The 22,577-nt window shown below is 54.4% G+C and overlaps 4 protein-coding genes across 4 annotated transcripts; 2 read left to right on the forward strand and 2 right to left on the reverse strand.

The window, feature by feature from the left end:
* Nucleotides 1-45: 45 nt before the first annotated feature.
* BDY24DRAFT_411129 (clasp N terminal-domain-containing protein) lies at nucleotides 46-3,978 on the reverse strand (the record flags this gene model as incomplete). The annotated part of the gene is made up of 5 exons (XM_076642889.1): nucleotides 46-2,848; nucleotides 2,952-3,385; nucleotides 3,508-3,610; nucleotides 3,701-3,807; nucleotides 3,940-3,978. 5 exons carry the CDS (start codon nucleotides 3,976-3,978, stop codon nucleotides 46-48), a joined length of 3,486 nt encoding a protein of 1,161 aa, XP_076501177.1.
* A 472-nt stretch (nucleotides 3,979-4,450) lies between these two features.
* Nucleotides 4,451-11,048, reverse strand: BDY24DRAFT_373788 (pyruvate carboxylase). The gene is made up of 29 exons (XM_076638324.1): nucleotides 10,767-11,048; nucleotides 10,512-10,583; nucleotides 10,256-10,330; nucleotides 10,145-10,152; nucleotides 10,058-10,072; nucleotides 9,838-9,936; nucleotides 9,653-9,765; nucleotides 9,458-9,582; nucleotides 9,142-9,375; nucleotides 8,933-9,042; nucleotides 8,704-8,856; nucleotides 8,572-8,608; nucleotides 8,254-8,501; nucleotides 8,066-8,176; nucleotides 7,931-7,999; nucleotides 7,574-7,858; nucleotides 7,304-7,495; nucleotides 7,075-7,226; nucleotides 6,771-6,998; nucleotides 6,553-6,689; nucleotides 6,419-6,480; nucleotides 6,202-6,341; nucleotides 6,036-6,129; nucleotides 5,755-5,960; nucleotides 5,470-5,655; nucleotides 5,322-5,378; nucleotides 5,168-5,250; nucleotides 4,910-5,082; nucleotides 4,451-4,819 (listed from the first exon to the last, which is right to left on the reverse strand). The coding sequence occupies exons 1-29, from the start codon at nucleotides 10,771-10,773 to the stop codon at nucleotides 4,625-4,627; spliced, it is 3,666 nt and encodes a 1,221-aa protein (XP_076501178.1). The 5' UTR covers nucleotides 10,774-11,048; the 3' UTR covers nucleotides 4,451-4,624.
* Nucleotides 11,049-17,120: 6,072 nt separating this feature from the next.
* Nucleotides 17,121-18,602, forward strand: BDY24DRAFT_7934 (uncharacterized protein). The gene is made up of 4 exons (XM_076645149.1): nucleotides 17,121-17,234; nucleotides 17,624-17,890; nucleotides 18,000-18,092; nucleotides 18,184-18,602. The coding sequence occupies exons 1-4, from the start codon at nucleotides 17,221-17,223 to the stop codon at nucleotides 18,386-18,388; spliced, it is 579 nt and encodes a 192-aa protein (XP_076501179.1). The 5' UTR covers nucleotides 17,121-17,220; the 3' UTR covers nucleotides 18,389-18,602.
* BDY24DRAFT_7927 (uncharacterized protein) lies at nucleotides 18,179-19,340 on the forward strand. The gene is made up of 3 exons (XM_076645148.1): nucleotides 18,179-18,728; nucleotides 18,825-19,150; nucleotides 19,241-19,340. Exons 1-2 carry the CDS (start codon nucleotides 18,385-18,387, stop codon nucleotides 19,126-19,128), a joined length of 648 nt encoding a protein of 215 aa, XP_076501180.1. The 5' UTR covers nucleotides 18,179-18,384; the 3' UTR covers nucleotides 19,129-19,150; nucleotides 19,241-19,340.
* Nucleotides 19,341-22,577: the final 3,237 nt, after the last annotated feature.

Raw genomic sequence — 22,577 nt, forward strand, 5'->3', positions numbered from 1 at the left:
ACCAAAACCAAAACCGGAACAAAAAGAGACCCTGGACACCGCGAATCAAAGCAAGTAGTTCCCCTTCTCGACCCCAAACTCCCTCCTCGGCGAATCCATCATCCCTCCCATCCCAACGAACAGCTTCCCCATCACCAGCTTCCCTCCCTCACTCCCACACTTCAGCACGTCCTCGTCGTCAAACCGAATCAGGTCCTCCTGGACACTCGCCCTCGACTCGTCCTCCTGTGCTCTCGTCTTCGCCTCACCCTTCCTTAGCGTCCGAGCCATCGGGTTGAACTTGACTCCCTGCTCCTCGTCCGAATCGTTCTCGATGGTATCCTGGGTGACGTCGCCGTCGTCGTCGAAGATGGTTGGAGCTGCTCCTCCGTTGGAAGAGACGAGGGAGGTGGTTTTGGGACGGGGTTCTCGTTCTTCTTTGTCGATGACGGCTCGAGCCAGGTCTTGGGAGGTGGGCAACTTCTGAGCTGGCGAGGGAGGGACGGAGTTGGAGGTGGAGGTAGGAAAAGGAACGACGGAGGAGATGGAGGAGGGACGAGGAGGAGCTGGCGCGAGGTCGACGTCGTGTTGGGTTGGCGAGCAAGGGAGAGGGATGGTTGCTGGTTCAGGTTGAGGAGCTGGGGATTTCTTCTCCTTCTCGATGGGTGATTCTTCGACGACGGCGGTGGAAGGAGCTGGATCCGACGCGACTGGGGGTTGGGAGGCCGACTCCACGGCGGTCGAACTCTCCTTCTTCGTTCCAACGACAGCTCCTCCAGCTTCCTTCCTCACCAAACCCTTCCCTGCTCCTCCTCCCATCGCCACCTTTCCCTTCCCTGCTACCATCACCGCCGTCCCAGACCCAGCAACCACTCCCTTCGCTCCACCTCCCGCTCCAACCTCCTTCTTCACCGTTCCCATCCCAGGTCCTCCAGATGCGCTCGGGATCCTGCTGACGGGTTTGAAGCTAGGAAGAGGAGCCTTCGTCCTCATCCTCTCCTTCCTCGGTTCGGCTTCCACCTTCGGAGGAGGTCCTCCAGCTTTCATCTTCATGATCGTCCTCTTGATCGCCGGAGGAGCAGCAGCTGAGACCGACGCGACGTGGATCGGTTTCGTCGTCGACGAGGAGGAAGCTGCGGATGGAGGAGGAATGGAGCTTGGTTTGGGAGGAGGTGGGACTCGGATGGAGGGAGCGGAGACGACGGGTTTGGGTCTTGGAGCTGGCGGAGGAGGGTGGTGAGGAGGTTTGGAGGTGGTGTTAGAGGCGGAGGAGACGGGTCGGAAGGTTTTGGCTGGAGCTCGAACGAGTTTCGAGGAAGCAGTGGTGGTCGTGGACTTTATAGGAGGTTTGGGTGGAGGAAGAGGATGCGAAGAAACTGCGATGGGTCCGTGGGGAGGAGAGGGCGGGAGAGCGACCATAGCGGGAAGCTTCTTGACTTCGACCTCGGCTGGCTTCTCCTCGACGACTGGCTGAGGAACGACCTCGACGACCTCCACTATAGACTGAGCGACGACTGTTTCGATGACCTCCTCGACGAGCTCGGGAACGGCGACGGCGACCTCCTCGGGAAGGACGAGAGCCGGGGGCGGTGGAGACTCGACTGCTGTCGCCTCCGTCCCTTCTTCGACGACCGGGCTCGATTCCACTTCCGGGGCAGGATTCGACGTTGGTAGAGAGGAAGTGAAGCCTGGGATGATCGAAATATTCTCCTCTTCCTGCTTGACGATGACGACTGGATCCGATGGAACGACGAACGCGGCGACGAGTTCCTCGAGCGGCGAGACGGCACGCAAGGGAGGAGTTGGAACAGTCATCTCTGTCGACGAGTCCTGAGCGAGTGTGACCTTCCTGTTCGTTGTCGATACCTTCGACTTCGGCGCATCCGTGAGAAGGAGGTTCTCCGGCGATTCCGTTCCATCGACGCGTTGCTGAAGAAGGTCTCCGATCTGAGGCGACGGCATCGAGACGTCTCCCACAGCTCCCTTCGCCGGACTTGACCGAGGAGTCGTTGTATTGCTCTCCGAGACCTCCAAGAGTACTGCTTCGACGGGTCCCTTGGGTTTGGCTTTCCTCGGAGCGACTGGGTCCCTCATCGCTGCTGATCCCAATCTCGCTCCTCCCTCTCCTCCTCGAACGGGCATTCCGAGATCCTTGCCACCTAGACGCTTGGTGGAACCTTCTGATGCTACTCGACTTGAAGCGAAGTTGTTTCGGAAGGAGCTTGTGGTGGGAGGAAGATCGGGACGAGCAGAAGAGGAAGAGGCTGAAGCTGTTCGACCGTGTCCGAGAGTCCATTGGGAGTTGGTAGAGTGGGAGGAGTGGGAGGAGGAGGATGGTTCGAAGGAGCGAGTAGGATTGGGGAGTATAGGTTTGGAGGAGTGGTGGTCTGAGTGGGGAGGGTGCGTTGGAGGAAGAGGAAGGTGATGGGAGGAGGAGGAGGTAGATGTGGACGCGAACGGCTGAGGGTTCAATGATACCAATCGATGGGAGGAGGTGGATGCGAAGGTAGATGAAGATGATGGTAGTGGTAGGTGATCTTGGTGGCCCGAGTGGGTGACGGCTCGAGTTGGACCTGATGCGAGAGGGTGAGAGGGAGGAGGAGGGTGACGCGACGACGAGGCGAAGGATTCGGTGTGGAAGGTTGTTGGTCGCACGGGTCCTGATCCGAGACCTTGCAGTCGAGGTCGACCAGCTTGGGATTCAAGGAGAGAGGGTTGAGACGTTGAAGAGGAGGAGAGGGAAGCCTGAGCAGCAGTTGCTTTCGGTTTCGAAGCTTTCGGACGCGAAGGACCAGAGGAGGAGGATCCCTGTTGCGCTCCTTTGATATCGAGTCGCCTTCGGATCGTTGGAGTCAAAGGGTCCGAGAAGCTGTTGAACAGAACAGTGAGACGGGCGTCAGCGACGTTGCTCCTATGAGAGAGAAGCAGCGCTTGACCTGCAACAAAGCAAGAGAGAGGAAACGAAGACTCACTCCTCGATCCTGTCGGGCCACGTCTGCTTGTACTTCTCCCACAACTCCTTCGCCACCTTCCTCACATCCACGTCCTTATCCGTCGCCAAAGCCTTCACCACCATCTCCACCTCTGCGATCTTCCCTCCAGCCTGCCACTGATCCACCGCAATCCCCATGGCCGTCCCGACGGCCTTCCTGAGCTTGACGCTGCTGTCCTTCACCGCTCCCGTGAGGAAGGGAATGAGCAGTACGAGGTGACAGGTCTCTACGATCTTGAAGAGGCATGTCTCTGCTCGTTCTCTGATGATGTTGTTGGTTTTACGGATGAGTTCGAGGAGAGGAGGGATGAATTGACGAGGGAGGTGGTTGGTGAAGGAGGAGTTGAGTCGAGGAGCGAGAGAGGTGAGGAGCTCGAGAGCGAATTTGGAGAGTCCGGCTCGTTCAGTGAGCATCTGTATGGATGAAAGGAAGCGAGGGGAGAAGAGGGCATGAGCGAGAGGGAAGGATGGTTGAAGGAGATGAGGAAGAAGAGGGAGAGGGAGGGAGGAGAGGGGAGGTCGAAGGAAGGACGCACACAAGCCACGATCTTGTCTCCGATTCCGCCCAACCCACCAGGACCTATAGAGACCACGAAATTTTCGAGCTTGTAGGCTCCTCCTCGTATGAGAGCTGCTAGCCTGGGAGAAAAGGAACGGTCAGGGGGGATGGACAACGATGAGCTCTTGCGCTCTCGCCACCTTCGTCCTTCACTTCGAGCTCAGACTCACTTTGCCAGGGATTTCGCAAACTTCTCCCAGTTGTGCTCGGACTCAGGTTGAGAGAACAAGATCTGCATGTCCTGGATGTGAGCTGTAAGTTGAGCTGGGGAGGTGCACTTCGAGAAGAACAAAGGAAAGAAGGGAAGGAGGTCAGCTTCGTTCCTTCCTTCCTTTCCCTCCCTTGCTTTCCCTTTTCCTCTGCCTCTCCGTTCGGTTTCTGCAGATCGAAGTTGGAGTATTGAGCTCACTGGTATCTTTGTTTCATCTTCTTTAGGTTTTGGTGCCATGGCCTTCGTCGACGGACGAGCGAGAAGGAGGGAGAGAAGGAAGGGAAGCGAGGGAGGGTCGGTGTTGACGGTTTCGTTCAACGAGAGGGCGGCGGAAAAGAAAACGACGCGTCCTAGACCCGATCTGCTTTTGTTTTTGTGTTAGTCCTTCTGGGAAGATAGTTGATGTTTATCCTGCTCAGAGAGTGCAAGAAATTAGGCGAGAAAAAATAAGGACAAGGAAGGAAGCATCGAGCTCCCGACCTCCCTTCTTGTAGACTCTCTCGACCTTCCTTCACCTTCAACCGCGAAAGCTCCCAATCACTACCACTCGCTGGCTTCCTCGCTCCCTTCGATTGATTTCTCGGACTAGATAGATTCTCATCTAACTCGCACTTGAGAGGGAAGCAAGGGCGAATTGGGATCACCAGGAGCGTCGGATGAGTCCTCTTTCCCTTTCCTCGACCCTGACGTTGCCTTTTCGGGGCAAGAGCGAGAGCAGAGTTTCATGCGAGAAAACGAGAAAAGAAATCAACAGAAATTGAGAGAACAGCCTAGAGGTGACAACCGAGACAAAGGGCAAAGGAAAGAAATCGAGAAAAGAAGAGCGAGAACGAGACGAGGGTCGAAGTGTAGAGATGGAAGAAGAAAAACAGAGTCAAGAAACCTATTCCTTGACCTCCTTGAACTCCAGGTCTCCAGGGTATCGAGGTCCAGCGACGTTCTCGTGCTTGTGGATCTCGACGACCAAGTCTCCCTGACCTATCGAGTCGGAGACGTTGACGTTGACCCGTCGAACGAGACCAGAGACGGGCGAAGAGACGACGGACTCCATCTTCATGGCGGAGAGAACGACGAGGGGCTGAGAGATCAAAGCAAAGGTCGAGGGGTCAGCTCGTGCTCGAAAGAAAGAAAGAAAGAAAGAAAGAAAGACGACGAGGGGTAAACTCACGTCTCCAGCGTTGACGTGCTGTCCCTCCTTGACTCGAACCTCGATAACGACACCAGCCATAGGAGATCCGACGGATCCAGGCTCGTTGGTGGCCTTCTCTCGAGCGACGTGGTCGATAGCGGCGTCTCGATCCTCGATCAGGACGGCTCGAACCTCTCCGTTCAACTCGAAGACTGGGAGAAATGAACGAACGAGAACGGTCAGCTTCTCGCTTCTTCATGAACCGCTCGACCAAAAAAAGATAGAGCTGTAACTCACAGCACTCTCGGGTTCCCTTGTCGAGATCGATGGGTCCGATGGCGAGAAGTCGAACGAGGAGCATCTTTCCTTGCTCGATGGTGCTGAAGGAGGAACAAGAGAGGACGGTCAGGTTCTCGAAAGAAAGAATATGAAAACAAGCGAGATTACTCACATCTGCATCTCCTCTCCGATCTGGGGCTTGGCGAGGAAGAATCGAGTGGGAACGACACTGAAAAACAAAAGGACGAAAGACGCGTCAGATCGAGGACGAAGGTCGTACGGACACGATGAACAAAAACGAAAAAGACGAGAACACTCACCTGAGGTCACCGTACTTGTCGACGAATCCTCGGAACTCCTCGAAGACCTTAGGGTACATGGCGTAAGACATCACGTCGGTGTCGGTGATGGTCTTTCCGTACTTCTCTCGGAGATCGGCCTTGATCTTCTTGAAGTTGAGAGGAGCCATGGTGAGTCCAGGTCGCTTGTCGATGGGAGTTCGATCTCTGCAAGAAGAGGAAGAAACGAACGTTTCGACGCGTCAGTGAAGGAAGAAAGGAACGAACAGAACGACAGAGGATGAGAAGGTCGAGAAGAGGACGAACCGGATGATCTTGCTCCTCAGAGGCTCAGGGAATCCACCGTAAGGCTGTCCGAGGTGACCCTGGAAGAACTCGACGACGGACTCGGGGAAATCGAGCTTGTCGGCTCGGTCGACGACGTCCTGCTTCGAGAGCTTGTTCGAGACCATGAACTGGGCGAAGTCTCCTACGACCTTCGACGAGGGAGTGACCTTGATGATGTCTCCACACTGAAAACGTCGAGAAAGAAAAGGAAGGTGTCAGCGAATCGTCGTTTGACTTCGACGAGAAGGACAAAAACTCACGAGCTGGTTGGCCTCGATGTACTTCTTCTTGATCTCGGTCCACTGGGTTCCGAGTCCGAGCTGAGAAGCCTGGAACTGAAGGTTGGTGTATTGTCTGAAGGAAGAAGGAGGGGAGAGAGCTGATCAGCTACGGTCCCTTCGGAGGTCGCAGGAAGGGAAAACTCACCCTCCGGGCATCTCGTGGTCGAAGACTCCAGAGTCGCTGGCTCGAACGTTGGCCTCGAAGCACTGGTAGAGCTGTCGGATCTGAGTCCAGTACTGGTTGAGTCCCTGGATGTCCTCGTGTCGGATTCCAGTTCCGAGTTCCTGAGAAAGAAAGAAGAGAACGACTGATCAGTCCGACGTCCCTCGAAGGCGCGTCGAGAAGCAGGAACGAGACTCACGGACTGCTCGAGAGCTCCACAGATGGCTCCCATAGCGGGCTGGGAGGTGAGACCAGAGAGGACTTTGGGAAGGGAGAGAAAAAGGAAGTCAGTACGGAGCCAGGAGGAGGAGGTACTCGAGGAAAGGAACGCACCATCGATGGCGACGTCAACTACGTCGGCTCCAGCAGCAGCACAGGCGAGCATGGAAGCAGCGGCGATACCAGCGGTGTCGTGGGAGTGAACGTGGATGGGGAGATCGGGGTGAGCCTTTCGGATGGCACCGATGAGCCTGAGAGGGAGAAAGAAGAAAGGCAGGGCGAGGTCAGCTCTCGTTCGACGCGTTCGTTCGATCTAGAAAGAGACAACTCACATGGTAGCGGCAGCGGGCTTGAGAAGACCAGCCATATCTTTGATACCGAGAACGTGGATTCCCTCCTTCACGAGCTGGTTGACGAGGTCGAGGTAGTACTCGAGGGTGTACTTCGTCTTCTTGGGGTCGGCGAGATCACCCGAGTAGCAGATGGCAGCTTCGACGACTCCTCCAGCCTTCTTGGCGGCGTCGATACCGAGCTTCATGTTCTCGATGTAGTTGAGAGAGCTTGAGAGAGAAAAAGGGAGGATAAACCGTCATGCTCAGCCTCAGGGAAGGAGACGAAGGAAGAGAGACGACTCACTCGAAGACCCTGAAGATGTCGAGTCCGTTCTCGACAGCTCGCTTGGAGAACTCGTAGATGGCGTTATCGGGGTACGACGTGTATCCGACGGCGTTGGCTCCTCGAACGAGAGCCTGGAAGGGAATGTTGGGAACCAACTTTCGGAGGGTTCTCTACGAAACAGAGGAAGAAAAGGACGCGTCAATTTCGTTTCGACGAGAGAGGTCAGAAGTAAACGAGTGGAACAAACCAGTCTCTCCCAAGGGTCCTCGTACAAGAACCTCATCGCGACGTCGAAGGTCGCACCACCCCAACACTCCAAAGAGTAAGCGTTCTGGAGGACGTGACTGGTCTCTCGAGCGATGTTGGCCATGTCGATGGTTCGGAGTCGAGTAGCAAGGAGCGACTGGTGAGCGTCTCGCCAAGTGGTATCCATGATGAGCTAGAGGAGAGAGGTTGCAGAAAAGAGATCAGATCGAGATAGCGAGGAAGAAAGCAAAGGGAGAAAGAGGAGACTCACGCATCCGGGGTAAGCTCGAACGGCCTTAGCGAAAGCCTCGGGTCCCTCGTTGACGATGATGTTCCTCCATCCGGTGAGGCAGGGCTGGCTGGTATCGAGAGTCTTGGTAGGATCCTCCCTCTGCATGAACTTGGGAATGATGGCCTCCTCGGTAAGTCCAGGAGGTCCAGACTGTCCGAGGATGGAAGATCCGTTGACGGCGACGTCTCCGAGGTAAGCGAGGAGCTTCTGAGCTCGGTTCTGGGAGGTGACGAGCTTGAAGAGATCGGGGGTATCGTCGATGAACTGTTGGAGAGGGAGAAGAAGAGTCAGAACGAGCTCGACGAAGGATGGAGAGGAGGAAGCGGCAAGACGAACGGTGGTCCAGGTCTGTCCCGAGACGAAGACGTCGTGGGTGAGAAGTCGGAAGAGGAAAGGAATGTTGGTCTGTGGGAGAGGAGGAGAGAGAGGTCAGCGAAGCGTTGAGACGAAGAGGAGAAGGTGCGAGCTCACCTTGACTCCTCGAATCCTGAACTCGACCAAAGCCCTCAACATCTTTCTCCTGGCGACCTCGTAGGTCGAACCACTGCAAGAAACCTTGACGAGCAAACTGTCGTAGTGAGGCTATCGAGGCGAACGAGAAGATGGTCAGCTCCCACGTCTCTCTCTCTCTCCTCCAGCTCGAGCTCGAGTCGACTTACAGTGATCTGAGCTCCGGCGAAACCACTGCTCGTGTCCAACCTGACTCCGTTTCCTCCTGAACTCCTGTAGACCTCGATCTTTCCGGTATCCGGCTGGAATCCGTTGGCAGCGTCCTCGGTGGTAACTCGACACTGGATGGCGAAACCTCGCTTGGAGATGTTCTCCTGGATGAGACCGAGAGAAGGAAGGGTGGCTCCAGCGGCGATTTGGATCTGAGCAGCGACGATGTCGATACCGGTGATCTCCTCTGTGTGATCGAAAAAAAGAAGGAAGTCAGCTTATTGTGACGAGGTAATAGAGGAGGGGAAGATACGAACCAGTGATAGTGTGCTCGACCTGGACTCGAGGGTTGACCTGCGAGACGCGACGAGGGAAGGAAGGATTTGTTCAGTTCGAGCTCAGTTTCGAGGTTGTCATCGTTCCTCAACCCGTCTTCTCGTCAAACTCACCTCGATGAAGTAGTGCCGTCCCATCTGATCGACCAAGAACTCGACGGTTCCAGCGTTGGAGTAGCCGATGGCCTTCGAGATGGTGATGGCATCCCTGAAGAGACCCTGGAGGGTCTCGTCGGCGAGGTGAGGAGCTGGGGCGACCTCAACGACCTGGAGGAGCAGGAAGAGAGACGCAGATCAGTCAACGCTCAGTCGGTCGACTCGGCGAGAGAAAGGAAGAACGAACCTTCTGGTGTCGTCGCTGAACGGAGCAGTCTCGCTCGAAGAGGTGAACGATGTTTCCCTCAGCGTCTCCGAGAATCTGGACCTCGATGTGTCGAGGGTGATCCAAGAACCCTATTCATCCAACACAAGTCCAAGCAAATATCTCGATCAGCTCCATCGTTTTTCCGTTCAGCTCGAAGCTGAGCTGGGAGGGAGGAAGGAAAGACTCACTCTCGATGAAGACGGTACCGTTTCCGAAAGCACTCTTGGCTTCACTAGTAGCCCTCTCGAAAGCATCCTGCATCTCGCTCTGCTCCCTGACAACCCTCATTCCTCGTCCTCCACCTCCAAAGGCAGCCTTGATGATGACGGGGAATCCGTACTCGGTGATGAAGTCCTCGGCTTCGTCCCACTTAGCGACAGCTCCAGGAGTTCCAGGGACGACGGGGACACCGTTTCCAATGGCTGTAATGATAATATAACGGGTACGGGAGTGGTAAGAAAGGAAGCTTCTTGAGCTCGAAGGGAGGGAGGAAGAGAGACGAACCGAGAGCTCGAGCAGTGGTCTTGTCTCCGAGTCCAGCGATAACCCTGGGCTCAGGTCCGATGAAGATGATACCAGCGTCCTTGCACTTCTGAGCGAACTCAGCGTTCTCGGAAAGGAAACCGTAACTGTTGGAGGAGATGAGAAAGGGCGTCAGACGCGGTCGTCGACTCGAGCGGGAGGGAACGGAGAGCTCACCCAGGGTGAATCATGTCGACTCCGTGCTCGAGAGCGATCCTGATGATGTCGTCTTGAGCGAGGTAAGCAGCAACGGGGGTGAGTCCCTTTCCAACTTGGTAGGCTTCATCGGCCTGAGGTCAGGGAAGGAGGAAACGGTCAGCTCGTAGCTCGTAGGGAGGACGAAAGAGAGGGGAAGGACGCACCTTGTGTCGATGAGCTCCGAGCCTGTCCTCGTACGAGTAGATGGCGACCGTGGTCATGGCGAGCTCATGGGCAGTCCTGAAGATTCGAATGGCGATCTCCTAGGTAGATTCGAAAGAGAAGGAAAGACGCGGTCAGTTTGCGAGATGGACGAGTCGTGGAATCCGAATTCGAGAGCCAAGGGGAGGAGAAAACGAAGGAGACGAAAGAAATGGAACGAACTCCTCGGTTGGCGACCTATTGAGCAGAGAAGAGCAAGGTCAGCTACTCGTCTTGTATAGAGGAGAAAGAGAGCGGCGAAGGACGTACCATGAGCTCTGAGATAAGGAGGAAGGACCAAGAGTTCGAGCTCGAGTCAGCGGAGGGTTGCAAAGAAGGAGGCGGACCCTTCTTTTTGAGCTCTCCTGATTGAAGACTCACTCTTCAAAGGTCCCGCGTGTCCAGCAGACTTCTCTCGCATCTTGGCGATGGTGTGAGAAGGAGTTCCGGGTGTAGCTGCGAGAGAGAGCAAAAGGGGAAGCAACAGGAAGAGAGAGCAATCAGCGTCCGGGAGTTCTGAAGCGGATAAGAGCTCGACCTCCTTGAACTCCTCTTTTTCTCCCCCTTCTCCTACCCTACGGTTCTCCAGATGGTCCCAATCCACAGATCTGATCCCCACAGAAACAGCTGTACTCACAAGGCAACGAGTGGTCAAGTCCACCGAGGTGAGCAGTCCACGCTTCGATGGGAGTGATTGACTCCAGGGCTGCTTTGAGATGGTCAAAAACAGTAGAGCTTAGTCAGTCTCACGGAATATCTACACCTCCCCTATCTGAAGAAGCTCTATCGTCTCCCCTGAGAGAGAAAAAAAAAGTCTGTAGCTCTCTCAGGAGGAGAGGAAAGGCGGGCAGAAGGGAGGAGGAGGAGGGAGGGAAGGAAAGGTTCGACTCACAAACCATTCTGAGCTTCTGCTTTGCTTAACGAAAAGCGGGGAGGGGTGGGAGGTGTAGAGAGGAAGAAAAGGGGGGGCTGTGTGGTGGGAGAAGAACCGGGAAGGAGTCCTGGCTTGTATAGATGGGGCAAAGGAGGGGAAGGGGAGCAGGAGATGGTTTGAGGTCAACGAAACTCGAGGCCTCGAACCTCTCACAGAGGACGGAATCGGGCTGAGTTTGATCCGCTTTTTCCGCTTTCTTTTTCGGGTCATCTCTTGATCAGTGATATCACAGAAGCTTCCTGGGTAGCACTTCGCCGTCTCGAGCAGGATTTTCAGCCAGAAGAGTGAGTTTTAGATCAGATCGTCGTCGACCTCGCCCTCTTCCCGTCGCGACCCACCTCTCCTCTTTCTCTCCGCCTCCTTCTACAGCTCCAGTTTCTCTTCCTTCCTTCTTGACCGAAAAATTCCGACACTACGTGCCTTCCGAAGTCGAGCCAGGCACATGCGATTCTTAGCGAAACGAAAAAGAAGCCGCAAACGGACCGTTCTTCAGCCCTTTTCTCCTCGTCCTCCTCTCCTCTACTTCAGAAATCAGCCATCCCATCGAGTCACCCCTTTTTGGTCTTGTTATCTCTCTTCTCGTCAAACTCGAAGCAAATCTTCCTCTCCACACCCCCATCGATCGGTCGCGCCATCTTTCGGGTCACCGAGTCCGAGACTTCCTCTTTTTCTTCCTCTTCCCCGTCTCCCGTGCAGGTTTTTGAGAGTGAACGGTGATGCGAAAGGCCTTGCGAGATCAACAGCCCTACTGACCTCGGATGGAGGTCGTGAGAAATTATTCAGCCTCCTCCTGAAGCAGATTTGCCTTCTTCTTTGCCTTCTTCGACGCGTCGCGATCGTCCCTCTGTCCAACGCCACAAGACTGTACTACTTCGTAACGTCTCCCTTCTTCGTCTCTATGATCTCGAAGCATTTCACTCTCCTTTCGAAATCTCCAAACATAGCGTCGGCGTCGGCGAAAACGAAAGCGAGCGCTCGACTCGATGCGACGCGTCTCCTTCTTCTCTCGCCTGGTGATCCCCCCCTCTTGCTTTGGTGCCCTCTCGGGTGCTAGCTGTGCACAAGACTTTACCTATGTAAGAGAAAAGTAATAAGGTAGATAAACAGTGAGAATATACCAGGAGACGGTGTCGAGCAAGAGGAAGAAGTGATGAGGCAGCTCTTTGAACGACGCCTCCCATCGGTCCAAGAAAGAGGCTGGAGAAATCCAAGACGCAACCAAGGGTGGCCCAGACCATGTATATGAGGATAGATTAACTCACGGCGTGAGAATGAGTGAGAGGAGTGAATGAAAGCGGAAGAGGAAAGCATCCGTCTCCCTCCTTCGACTCGTTCTTTTCGACGCACAATCCTCTCCCTCACTCTCCAGCTCAGAATCGATACCGTGTCACAGGAAAAATGTCTCTACAAGACCGATGAAGATGGGCTCTCCGAGAGGAAGGAGAGAGACCAAGGCCCAAGAAGAAAGGGAGTTCGAAGCCAAATGGACGACGCGTCTTTCTCGTTTCGAGTTGTACGACGAGAAGGAAAGAGCTTGACTTTCGTCAAAACACTAACGACTACCCTCCTCGGCAACCTCAGCAAGGGCAGCAGCATCAGCAGCACCCTCAGTACTGAGCGTGAACCAAACCCAATCCTCTCCTCTCTCCTCTCCTCCCTCTCTTCCCCTCCCCTTCCCTCCCTCTCGTCGATCCGGTCAGCTCTTTCTTCTCTCTCTATTGTTGGGTCCCTTTTCAGTTCCTTTTCATCTTCTCGGGTCTTCGTTTCTTCTTTCTTGGTTCATTTGCTTGCCCTCTCGCAAACTCACACTCTTTGGTTCCTCTTTTTTTCGCTCTTCATCATTTCTCGTCCGGTCGCTTTTTATTATCGTGGGACAATCTCCTTTCCGCTGCTCTACTAGGTAGGTCGCTCGTCTTGCATTCGTCTGCTGGTGAGATGGAACGGAGAGGGAGCAGCGGAAGAGGAGAGGAGGGAGCTTGGTTTTGGATCGATTTCGTTTTTTTTGGTTTCGCTTTTGGTTGGTCTCTCTTTTGTACTTCGTAGCTACGTCTATCTTGATACCGTTTACTCAACTTACGACCCATGCGTTGCTGTTCTCAAAGGGCGACGAGGAAAGGGAAGTCGCGTCGTCAGATCTCACGGCTCACCCTCCTCCTCCTCGCCTCTTTTCTCCCTTCTTCGGATGGCTCGGGATCGACGCTTCGGAGAAAGGGAGGCTGACTCTACCTTATGCTCGCAGTGACTTTCTTGCGTAGAGGGGAGCAACGAAAGCTCAGCTCAAAAAAAACGAAGTCGAGCTCACTTCCATCCTTCTCTTTTCCTCTTTTCCTCTCGCCATGGCCGGCCCCAAGCTCTCGGAGCTCCTCGGGAGCTGGCTTTCAGGGATGATCGTTAAGTTCTCCCCTCTTTCCACAACGGCACTTAAGCTGACTCGAAGCTCAACTTCAGCGTCAGAGACTCTCCTCAACGATGAGTTCCAGAACGCTTGACGCGTCGAGGCCAACTCGAATGAAACACGTCGACTTGGGAAGTTCTCTGAAGAGCTTGTGCTCTCGTCAGACTCATCCTCGATATGTCATTATCGATTGAAACGTACAAGGGAGACCAAGGCTTGTTTTTACGTTGAAGAGGAAGCATGGAACGAGAGGTAACTTCCCTTTCGCTCCCGACCGCGCGTCGTCGGCTTCGCTCCCTCAAAGCTCAATTTCGATGCAAATTCTCCGCCATGTTTTCGTTCGCCTTCTCATCGGATACCTTTTTCTTTTCTCACCCAAACCTTCAGAACCCTTGTTCAGACTGAAGACCTCTCGCTGGAAGCTCCCAACGTTCCTCTCGTACCGGATCGGAGCCAATTTCGAGCTCGACTTCCCGCCGTCTTTCTGAGTCGTCTTCATCCTCGTCGGTTTCAATTTGAAGGCCAGGCTCAAGGGGCTGAGAATGAAACGAGGTCTCTGCGAAGCAGGAAGTGGAATTTAGATCCGAACCGAAATGACGGAGGAGAAAGGAGACGGGAGTCGACCCCTGACGGTCGGTCGAACTCTTTCCAACGTCCTCCAACTTTGCGGCTCCGTTTCTCAGCACCCGGTAGAGCAAATTTCAAGATCTAAAAATGAGTCAGCAGCTGAGAAGCAGAAGATCACATCCTGAGGATATCGGCTGCCTCACCGTCCTTTGAAGCGAGCAAGAGGGGGAGATTTGCCGATTCCGTCCAGAAGTGCTCGCGACGCCGTCGACGCTTTCCCTGCTGGATTTCGAGGCCTGTGAAGAAACTGAAGAGGGAAGCAAAAACTTATGCCGTGGAGAGGGATCGAACCACTGACCTTAAGAAGGCGAACGATGGAATCGAGTCTCAGAACAGGTCAACGAAGAACGGATTCAACGCTGGGCTTGTTCTGGGCCTCTCTTCCTATGAACTTCAGTCTTACGCTGCTACCAACTGAGCTACCCCGGCCATATCAATAGGGAAACTCCCTTTATGACAACGTTTTCCCGTCACGGTATATAGCCTGCTTGAACCACCTTTGGGGAGGAAGCTGAGGGACCGGAACGCGTCGAGGGAGATGCAATTGTCACCTTTGGAGCTCGTCCGGTCACTCATCGATCCTCATTCCGTGTATTGCTTTTTTGTGTTTGTTTTTATTTGGGGAGGGGGAGGGAGAAACTGGAGCTCTCGCCCAGAGCGCCGGGTCAATGGGCTCGGAAGCCTTCTTCGAGGAGTCTTCGATGAACTGGACCTGCTCAGCGAGAGCCTTACTGAAAGAGAGGAGGGAAGAAAAAAGAGTGGGAGGTCAGATCAGGAAGAAGGACGTGAGCAGCAAGCTCGAGGGATGAGGAAAGTCGAAAACTCACTTCGCCTGCTCAACCTCTCGTTCCTTCAGCAGCGTCGTCCTAACTCTCCTCATCTCAGCCAATTCCCTCCGCCTCTCGCCCTTAGGAGTCAGATCGGTGATGGGTCTCCCCCTGCGAGGAGCGGAAGGGTCTGCGGGCATCCGAAGGAGGAGAGAGAAGAGGGAGAGAGCGGGAGGGGATCGAACCCCGTCCCTTTTCTTTGGGGAGGAGAGCGTTGGAGGTTGAGCGTCGGGTTTCAAAGGCGGACAGAGGGTGGATTTCCTACATTGGGGGCTCCATTACGACCAAGTGGGGCATCGCTCAGAGCTGGAAGACAAGGCGACTTGATGGTTCAAGAGAGAGAGAGCTAATACCTCCTCGCAGCTGATCCTCCTCCTTTCCTAGATATATGTCCTTCCCCTCCTCATCTCAAAAACCTTCTTTGACCCACTGTTTATTCATCAACCACCATTTTCGCGGACTCTACACCCTTTCCTCCCTCTTCGTTTTCGCGACGCGTCTCGTTTCCCCTCTCCCTCGTCGTTGCTATCTTTTCGTAGTGATATTCTAAACGTTTCGGCGTCGGCTGGATCGGCATGACGCCTCTGCCGGATACTTGTTCGTCTAGATCTCTCTCTTCTACTACGATGGTCGAGAGGCTTCTCGAACTGGAGAGCTGCCGATCTTGTTTGGTCGACCGTCGGAGCCGTCGTTCTTTGTTTACCTTTTGCGTCGAGGGCCCTGTAGGTTTCGCTTCGTTCGTTGAAGCGTTGGAGCTCTCCCAATTTACTGCTGGGGTCCGTATCACACCATCTGTATGTTTTGATTCCTCGTGGAGCTCTGTGTCTCGCGCGAGAAAGAGAAAACGAGGAAGGAGAGGAGCTCGAAACAGCAGAATCCATCCTTCCTTCGTCGCAGGTTGCCTTCCTTCCCTCCTTTCTTTGAACTGGCTTTCTCGCAGAAAGAGGACTCGTGGAGAAAGCCCTCGCAATGCGATATGAGATCGGAAGTTTTCTCGACCCCTTTCGAGAGACAGACATGGTGCGGGAATCGTCGGTTCAGAAAACAACCGACCTCCGAGATTGGTTTGCCTTTGGGTTATCGTATCTCATTTTCTTGGCTCTCTCAACAAGCGAAAAGATGAAGGTTGGACGAAGAGAAGGGAAGGCAACTTTGAATGTGTGAAAATTCTAGTTCAAACCAAGCGGGAGGGAGAGAAGTAGACTAAGGCTGGGAACGGGTTGTCCGTTTTCGACCTCGTTCCCTTCCCTCCGTTCTTTTCACCACTCAACACCCACCACCCCCCAAGAGACGGACTCTTTCTCTTCGCTCCCCTTCCTCCTCTCTCTCCTTTCCCTCCACTCGACACTTCTATCCTCTCTCACCTATCAAGACGCAACTTCCTCGCCCATTCCCTCCCGCGATGCGACCTCAGCCTCGCTGTCAAACGGATCGGCCTGGTGAGTCGTCTTCTCGAGATACGGCAAAGATTGTTGTTGCTGCCGGTGTGGGAGGTGCTGGCGATCGTTCCGGAGGTGATTTGGGGGTTGAAGAGGAGGGAGGAGAGGAGAAGGGAGGAAGCACGTTGGCGAAGGAGAAGGAAGATCGACCATCGACTTCCTCGTTCTGCCCTCCTTCCCGTTGGAGTCCAAGCTCTTACACTCCTCTCGCAGGAGAGTGAAGGATAAGAACTACGACTGGGTGGGTATCACCTCGAAAACTCGAGGTGGGGTGGTTGTTGAAGAGGAGTGGGAGGAGAAATCGAGGCGAGGTTTTCGTCCGCTCTGGGCGAAGCGAAACGGAGGCTGCTGAATCGCATCGATGGGAAGGTGGCCGGTCGAGGTTGAATGCTGGGGAAGTTCAGGACGAGCATCTGGTCGTAAATCAGAAAAGAAGAGAGTCAGCCTCGTTCTTGGATCGTACAGGAGACTGATTCTTCTCCTTCGCGTTTCTCAGCCCTCCCTCCTTCGCCTTCTTCCCTTCCTTCCTTCGACCTTCCGCACACCTTTACGATTCGCTACACCCTCCAGCACCTCGACTCTCCCATCCAGCTCCTTCCAACTGAGACCGTAACCTGCACTCCCACCGTCGAACCTCAACCTTTCCTCCTGAACCGACTTCAAGAGACTCACCTCCAAGGTCGAGAACGGGCTCGAAGGATCCGACGAGGACTGCTTTGATACGCCTTTGGTGAGTACTGAAGAGATTCGAGAGTGGGTAGGAAGGAGTCAGGATTCTGTTTCTATGTTGACAGTTGAACGTCTTTGATCGGAAACTCACAGGTCGACCTCCCTCCCTCTCAGCCGAGCTCTCTCCTTCCCTCCCTCCCTCCCTCCCTCCTTCCACCGATATTTTTCCATCCTCGGTACTCCCAAAACTCTCATCAGCACACTTCCTACCCATTTCCAACCATCTTCTCTCGATTGGAGCAGCCTGCGATCTTCAAGCGGTCCCGAACGACGACGAGGAAGGAAGGGAGGAGCGATGATGAGCTCGACTCCCAGGGGAGACCGATGAGGGGACTGGAGGACGAGGGCTTGGATGGATTGGGAGGGTTCGCACGCGTGGTTGAGAGTAGAGTTTGATGCAGGTCTTGAGGTGAGTTCATGGATGAAAGAAGGGAAAGGAGGAAAAGGAGGAGTAGGGGAAGATCGCGTTCGGGATCAAACTACTTTCGAAAAAGAAGGAAGGGAAGAAGAGGTCGCATTGCCCTCCTTCCCTCCGACGACCACTCCCTCACTCCCACTCCCCACCTCCTTTCCCTTTCCCTCTCCTCTCTATCTTCCTCTCCACTAGAACACGACTCCCTCGTCCTCCAGCGAGCCTGCTCTTGGCTGAACAGCTCTTCCTCTTTCGATTTTTCGCCACTGTACCACCCCATCCGCCCTTTCCCCTTTCGCCACCATGATGTCCTGTTCGTTCTTTCTTCTCGTGTTCGCCTGCCCTTTTTTTCTCTCACTGACTTCAAACCAACCTGCTCTTCACAGTGCCAGTCTCATCCACCCTCGACGCGTCCAATTCTTCAAGCCTCTCTCCTTCGTCTTCCTCTTCGTCGTTCCCGATCTTCGTCAAAGTCCCCAGCGGTTCCTCCCTCGTGCTTCAGATCGACCGCTCCGATACCCTCGCTTCCCTCTTCGCTCAGGTGGAGGACCGCTTGGAATGGACAATGATTCCTGCGTTTGCGAGGCTTCAGACTCTGGATGGACGAACCCTCGTTTCGATGGGAAGCCTGTGGCAGCAAGGAGTCGCGTACGGTCAGTTCTCGCCTTCCTCTTCCTCTTCGTCGCACGAAACAGGTCGACGAGCTTTGTCGACGAGCTTTCGGAGCTTACTTGACTCTCGGTTGTTTGAAACTTTGCACAGATTCGACGCTGGAACTCCTCTTCCCTGTTCTAGGAGGAGCTCCAACAAGACAAGACGACTCGGAGTCAGATCAGGACGACGATCTTCCCAGGCGTTCGTCCATCTTACCCTCTTTTCTTCCTCCTTTTCGGGCAATTATGTGCTTAAGAGATACTAATCTCTTGAACATCTCTTCACGTCTCAGTTCCTCCGCCGAGCAAGAGACCCAGGTCGAACGCCTCTCTCTCAGCGGGATCATCATCAAGCAGAGGCAGAGAGGACGCCAACCGACGTTCATCACATCTTCCACCACCACCTCCTCCTCGAACTCAGCCTCGATCTCGACCCAACGCTCACCGACCTCGATCTCAGTCCACAACTTCGGCTCCAGGCCTCACCACCGACGATGACTCGATGTCCTCCGCTTCGTTCGATCCTCCGACTCCCAGCCTCGACTATCGACCTCTCCCACCACTCCCTTCCACCTCGAAACCAAGGGTATCCTCCCCTCTCGCCACCTTCTCTCGTCTTCCTCCTCAGTTCGAAGACTCAACGACCGAAGCTGAAGTCACCAGGTCGTCGCGTCCTCCGTCGTTCGTCAGTGGGCTCGGATACGGTCAACATCAGGAGCGAGAATGGGCTCGAGCGGCAGAAGAGGGAGCTCTCGTCGATGGAGACGGAGATGACGTCCTGGAAGAAGGTTCTAGCCGTGGTCGTTCTCGAGGATTCGAACGAGGAGGAGAATCAATCGTTCGTCCTTCGCCGCGTCTCCGATCTCTCTCTCTCTCTCCCTCTCTCTCCCTCGAACTGTGCTGATCGTCGACTTCTTACTCTCTACTTGAACAGAACGCGGATTCGATGGATCTCGATTCCTCTGACGATCAGTTGGACAACCATGATCCCCGATCAGTTCCTTCGGTTCGTTTTCTCCCTCTTCAATCACCGAGCTCATAACGGAATACTGATGATCTTGCCTTCTTTTCTTTATACTTCGTCACAGCTTGCGCTGAGGGACGATGCGTCGGACGAATACGAGGTGAGGACTTCAACACTCTGCTTTCGTCTCGAACGCTCGCTGACTCGCACCTTTCGATCTTCTTTCCCTACAGTCCTCGGACGACAGTTTCAACGAGGATCCATCTTCTTCTGATGAGGTCTACGACGCTTCTCTCGTCAGTTCCATCACTCTGCTGCAGCTCGACTGGGAGCGAGTAGACGCGTCGAGCGAGGCTGACCTCTTCTGCTTCGCTTCACTCTCGCAGCTCGTCGACGTCGATCAACCCGAAAACTTCGATCACTGGAAACGAGGCCACCAGCCCAACGACCCCTCTGCTCAGGGGAGGCGACAAGTGAGGAAAGACCATCACGCCTCAGGAGAGCACGAGGAGGACAGGATCCGACGTCAGCAGGAGGCGTTAGAGGCGTTGGAACCTCTGGTAGCAGAACGAGTCGAGCTGGTGGTCGCTGGAAAGGACGACGTCAAGATGCTTCTGGGAGATCATCCGCTGGAGTTCATCGGTGAGATTGAAGGGATCACAAAGGAGGTCAGTCCAAAATCGTCCTTCCCTTCTCTCGTCGAAACTGACCTCTGTCCTCCTTGGTCCCTTCCTCAGCGATACTTCGAACTCCTTCCGATACTCTTCGAGCTCATCAACCGTCGACTCCTCCGAAACCATCTCAAGCCCATCGAGGAAACGGATTCTACCTACCAGCGATTCTCCCACTTCTCCCCAGCAGCCGTCGAAACGGTCCACCTTCTCTTCCTCCTTTCCGTCGATCCTCTCGCCAAGGTCGGAGGTCATCCCGCTCTCGTTGAAGATACAATCGGATCAGATCGTCTCCCTCTGAACTGGATCGGACACTACCTTCGAGAGTCGGTGATTAGAGCCGGAGATTTGCGAGCCGTCATCTCGAAATTGAGGGTCAGTTCGTCTCGTCTTTCACCTCTCTTTTCCGACCCAAAGACTTAGCTGACCACCCTTTGTCCAACAGATTTCGAAGCCCGCTGGAGAAGTCTACTACGGTGCCATGTTGGAAGGTCTCCTCGACTTTGAAGACGAGGACGAGGTCGGAGAGCACTACTTCGGAGTGCATTTCGGTTCGTGACCTTCCTCTTCCCCTTCCGTTGGAAGCCTCTTTCTCTCGAACTCCAAGCTGACTCACTTTGTATCAATTACTGCTCTACAGCGTCGACTCCCGCTGAACGGCTCGCCTCAGATTCGAAAATCGCCGACGACGGAGGCGCTCAAGGAGGAGTCATCAACCGTCTCACTCAGGACCACCGTTCGTCCTTTTCCCTCTCTTCGAGCGTCGACAACATGTCGAACTGATCTTCTGACAGCTGTTTTTTTTTTTTTTTTCACACTCAGATTTCAAGACTTTCTCGATTCCCTTCCTTTCGTTCAAGGTCGAGAAGACCTCGTCGACCCTCCACGGCTCCGAGCTCTCGTTCCAACAGCTCCAACGCCTCAACTCCCAGGATGGTCGTACGGAACAGCTCCTCATACAGACTCTCGGAACGGTATCTTGGAACGCTGCTCTCGGAGCCTCTACCGCCGTATTCGTTCAGTTTCCTCGGCCGCTGCTCGAGCTCACTGAGAAGGTGAGTCTCTTCTTCTCGTCCGTCGCCTTCGCCTCTCCAACTGACCTCAAGCCTGTTCATCCTCTTCTCAGGTCTCCCGAGACTACGTCCTTCCGGAGGTTCCTCAGCCTTCAAACCTCGAGGAGCTGGTGGAGAAGGCTTGCCAGCACGTCGACTCGTCCGTCCTCATCTCGAAGCAGCTCAAGTACGAGACCATCGATAGGAGAGCAATCCAAGCAGCCAAGTTGTTCGCTTCATCTTTCGTCCCTCTCTCTGCTCAAGATGCCTTTGGAGGGATTCGGTACCTGAGGTTGGGGAAGGACATCACGTTGATGGTGAGTGAACGCGTCTTCTTCTCAATCGATCTTGTTCCTGATCCTGTCCTCGCCCTTCTCTTTACCCGCTTCAGGACGGAAATTTCGACGGTACCTACTTTGGCCCGATTCAAGGTCGCAGTCCGGAGTGAGTGTTAACCTTGTCTCACTCGTTTTTTAAAAAGCTGATCTGATCGTCCCTCCCTCTCGAAGATTCGATTGTTTCCTCGCAGACTTGGTAGCCGGACAAGCTGGAATGCCTCCCTTCGACTTCACCCTCCAGGACTTCGACCGTTCAATCTTCGCTGCTCGATATGGGACTTTCATTGACCTTTGGGCCGTCGTCTTCGTGTAAGTCGTGTCTCCTTCGCCTCGTCGACTTCGACCTGACGCGTTTTTTCCCCCTCCCTTTCCCCACAGTCACATCGGATATGGAATCTACATTATCCTTCTCATTCGATACTTATTCATCACTCGACCTCGGCTCATCCTTGGCCAATCCGCCATCGTGAGTCTTGTCTTTTTCTTCGGTCGAGCCTCTCTCTCTCGCTGACATTGGTTCCTTTCCAGCTCTTCTCTGGATTCAAGAACGGCCGATTATGTTTACCAAACATCCCCATCGTACACCGTTTCTTCAATTCGCCGTCCCTCGAAACAGCTGAGCCAGTGCTGGAGTACATGGATGCGAGGCTGAGGGACGAGTTTTCGGGAAGAGCGGAGAAACGGTTCATCTCCTTCGTTCGTCCTCATCGTTCCCTGTTCTCTTCTCCAAACTGACGACCCTCCCTCGTCTACGCATACGCAGGTCGGTACTCCGATGGTCTTCGAGGTCGCTACTGGACTTTGGATCGTCTACGTTCCGTCCATGCATCTCGGTCACGAGAAATACACTCCCGTCGTTCAACACCTCCTCCACCAACTCCTCCTCCTCACCGCCGACGTCAACCAGATCGCCATCTCTCTCTCTGGAACTCTCCCTCCGAACGGAGCCTACGGATCTCGCGAGGACGCCGAAGCTCTCAAAGCTGCGATTGTGAAGGAGATGGAAAAGACTGGGTTGGATGTCCCTCTGCAAGAGACTCGAGACGAGGTGAGTGGACCGTCCCGTCGTTCGACCTCCTTGAATCTATCTTGCTCACTCCTGCTCGCCTTTCTTCGATGTTTTTGCCAGCTCCGTCGATACCTCTCCTCGTACTCAGCTCTTCAAAGCCTCAACGCTTACGACCGCAACGAGGCTTCCTTCGAAGCTCATTCGACCTTCTCCCAGGAGATCAAGGCTAAAAGTCAGTCGTTCGTTCTTTTCTGCCTTGCACGCATCGCTGAATTCTCACATCTCTTCTTTTCCCTCACAGCACTCGCCAACGAGATCGTCGCTCAAGGGAAGCCGAACTCGACCGCTCGAGAGGAGCAGTGGGCTGCCATGAGGGACAACAAGATTGGAAGTTTCTGCCCTCCCGGAACGATAGTGAGTCGTCTCTTGCATCGATTCGACGACTCGAACGAATTACTGATCTGCTTTTCGCTGAACTTCCAGCCCCTCTCCGACGAGCACAAAACCTGGTTCTTTCGACGAAAGGAGGGGATTGCGCTCCAAGTCGCCGCCAACGCGTCCGAGGTTAACGCTGGAAAACTGGATCGAATGGCTGCTGTGAGTCTCCTTCTTTCTCGAGCAATCAGTATCGACTCTAACTGATAGATATCTCT

This window comes from Mrakia frigida, assembly GCF_051309035.1.
Source record: "Mrakia frigida strain ATCC 22029 unplaced genomic scaffold BDY24scaffold_1, whole genome shotgun sequence".
Taxonomy (NCBI): Eukaryota; Fungi; Basidiomycota; class Tremellomycetes; order Cystofilobasidiales; family Mrakiaceae; genus Mrakia; species Mrakia frigida.

Excerpts from the sequence above, each read along its gene's own strand:
- BDY24DRAFT_7927 (XM_076645148.1), top strand. The coding sequence starts at position 18,385 with ATGACTCGATGTCCTCCGCTTCGTTCGATCCTCCGACTCCCAGCCTCG. Across the intron at positions 18,729-18,824 it reads AACGAGGAGGAGAATCAATC|AACGCGGATTCGATGGATCT; the intron begins GTTCGTCCTTCG and ends CTACTTGAACAG.
- BDY24DRAFT_373788 (XM_076638324.1), bottom strand. Across the intron at positions 9,376-9,457 it reads GACCACTGCTCGAGCTCTCG|CCATTGGAAACGGTGTCCCC; the intron begins GTTCGTCTCTCT and ends TTATCATTACAG. Across the intron at positions 7,227-7,303 it reads AGGACCCTTGGGAGAGACTG|AGAACCCTCCGAAAGTTGGT; the intron begins GTTTGTTCCACT and ends TCTGTTTCGTAG.
- BDY24DRAFT_7934 (XM_076645149.1), top strand. Across the intron at positions 17,891-17,999 it reads GCAGCAAGGAGTCGCGTACG|ATTCGACGCTGGAACTCCTC; the intron begins GTCAGTTCTCGC and ends AACTTTGCACAG. Across the intron at positions 18,093-18,183 it reads GGACGACGATCTTCCCAGGC|TTCCTCCGCCGAGCAAGAGA; the intron begins GTTCGTCCATCT and ends TTCACGTCTCAG.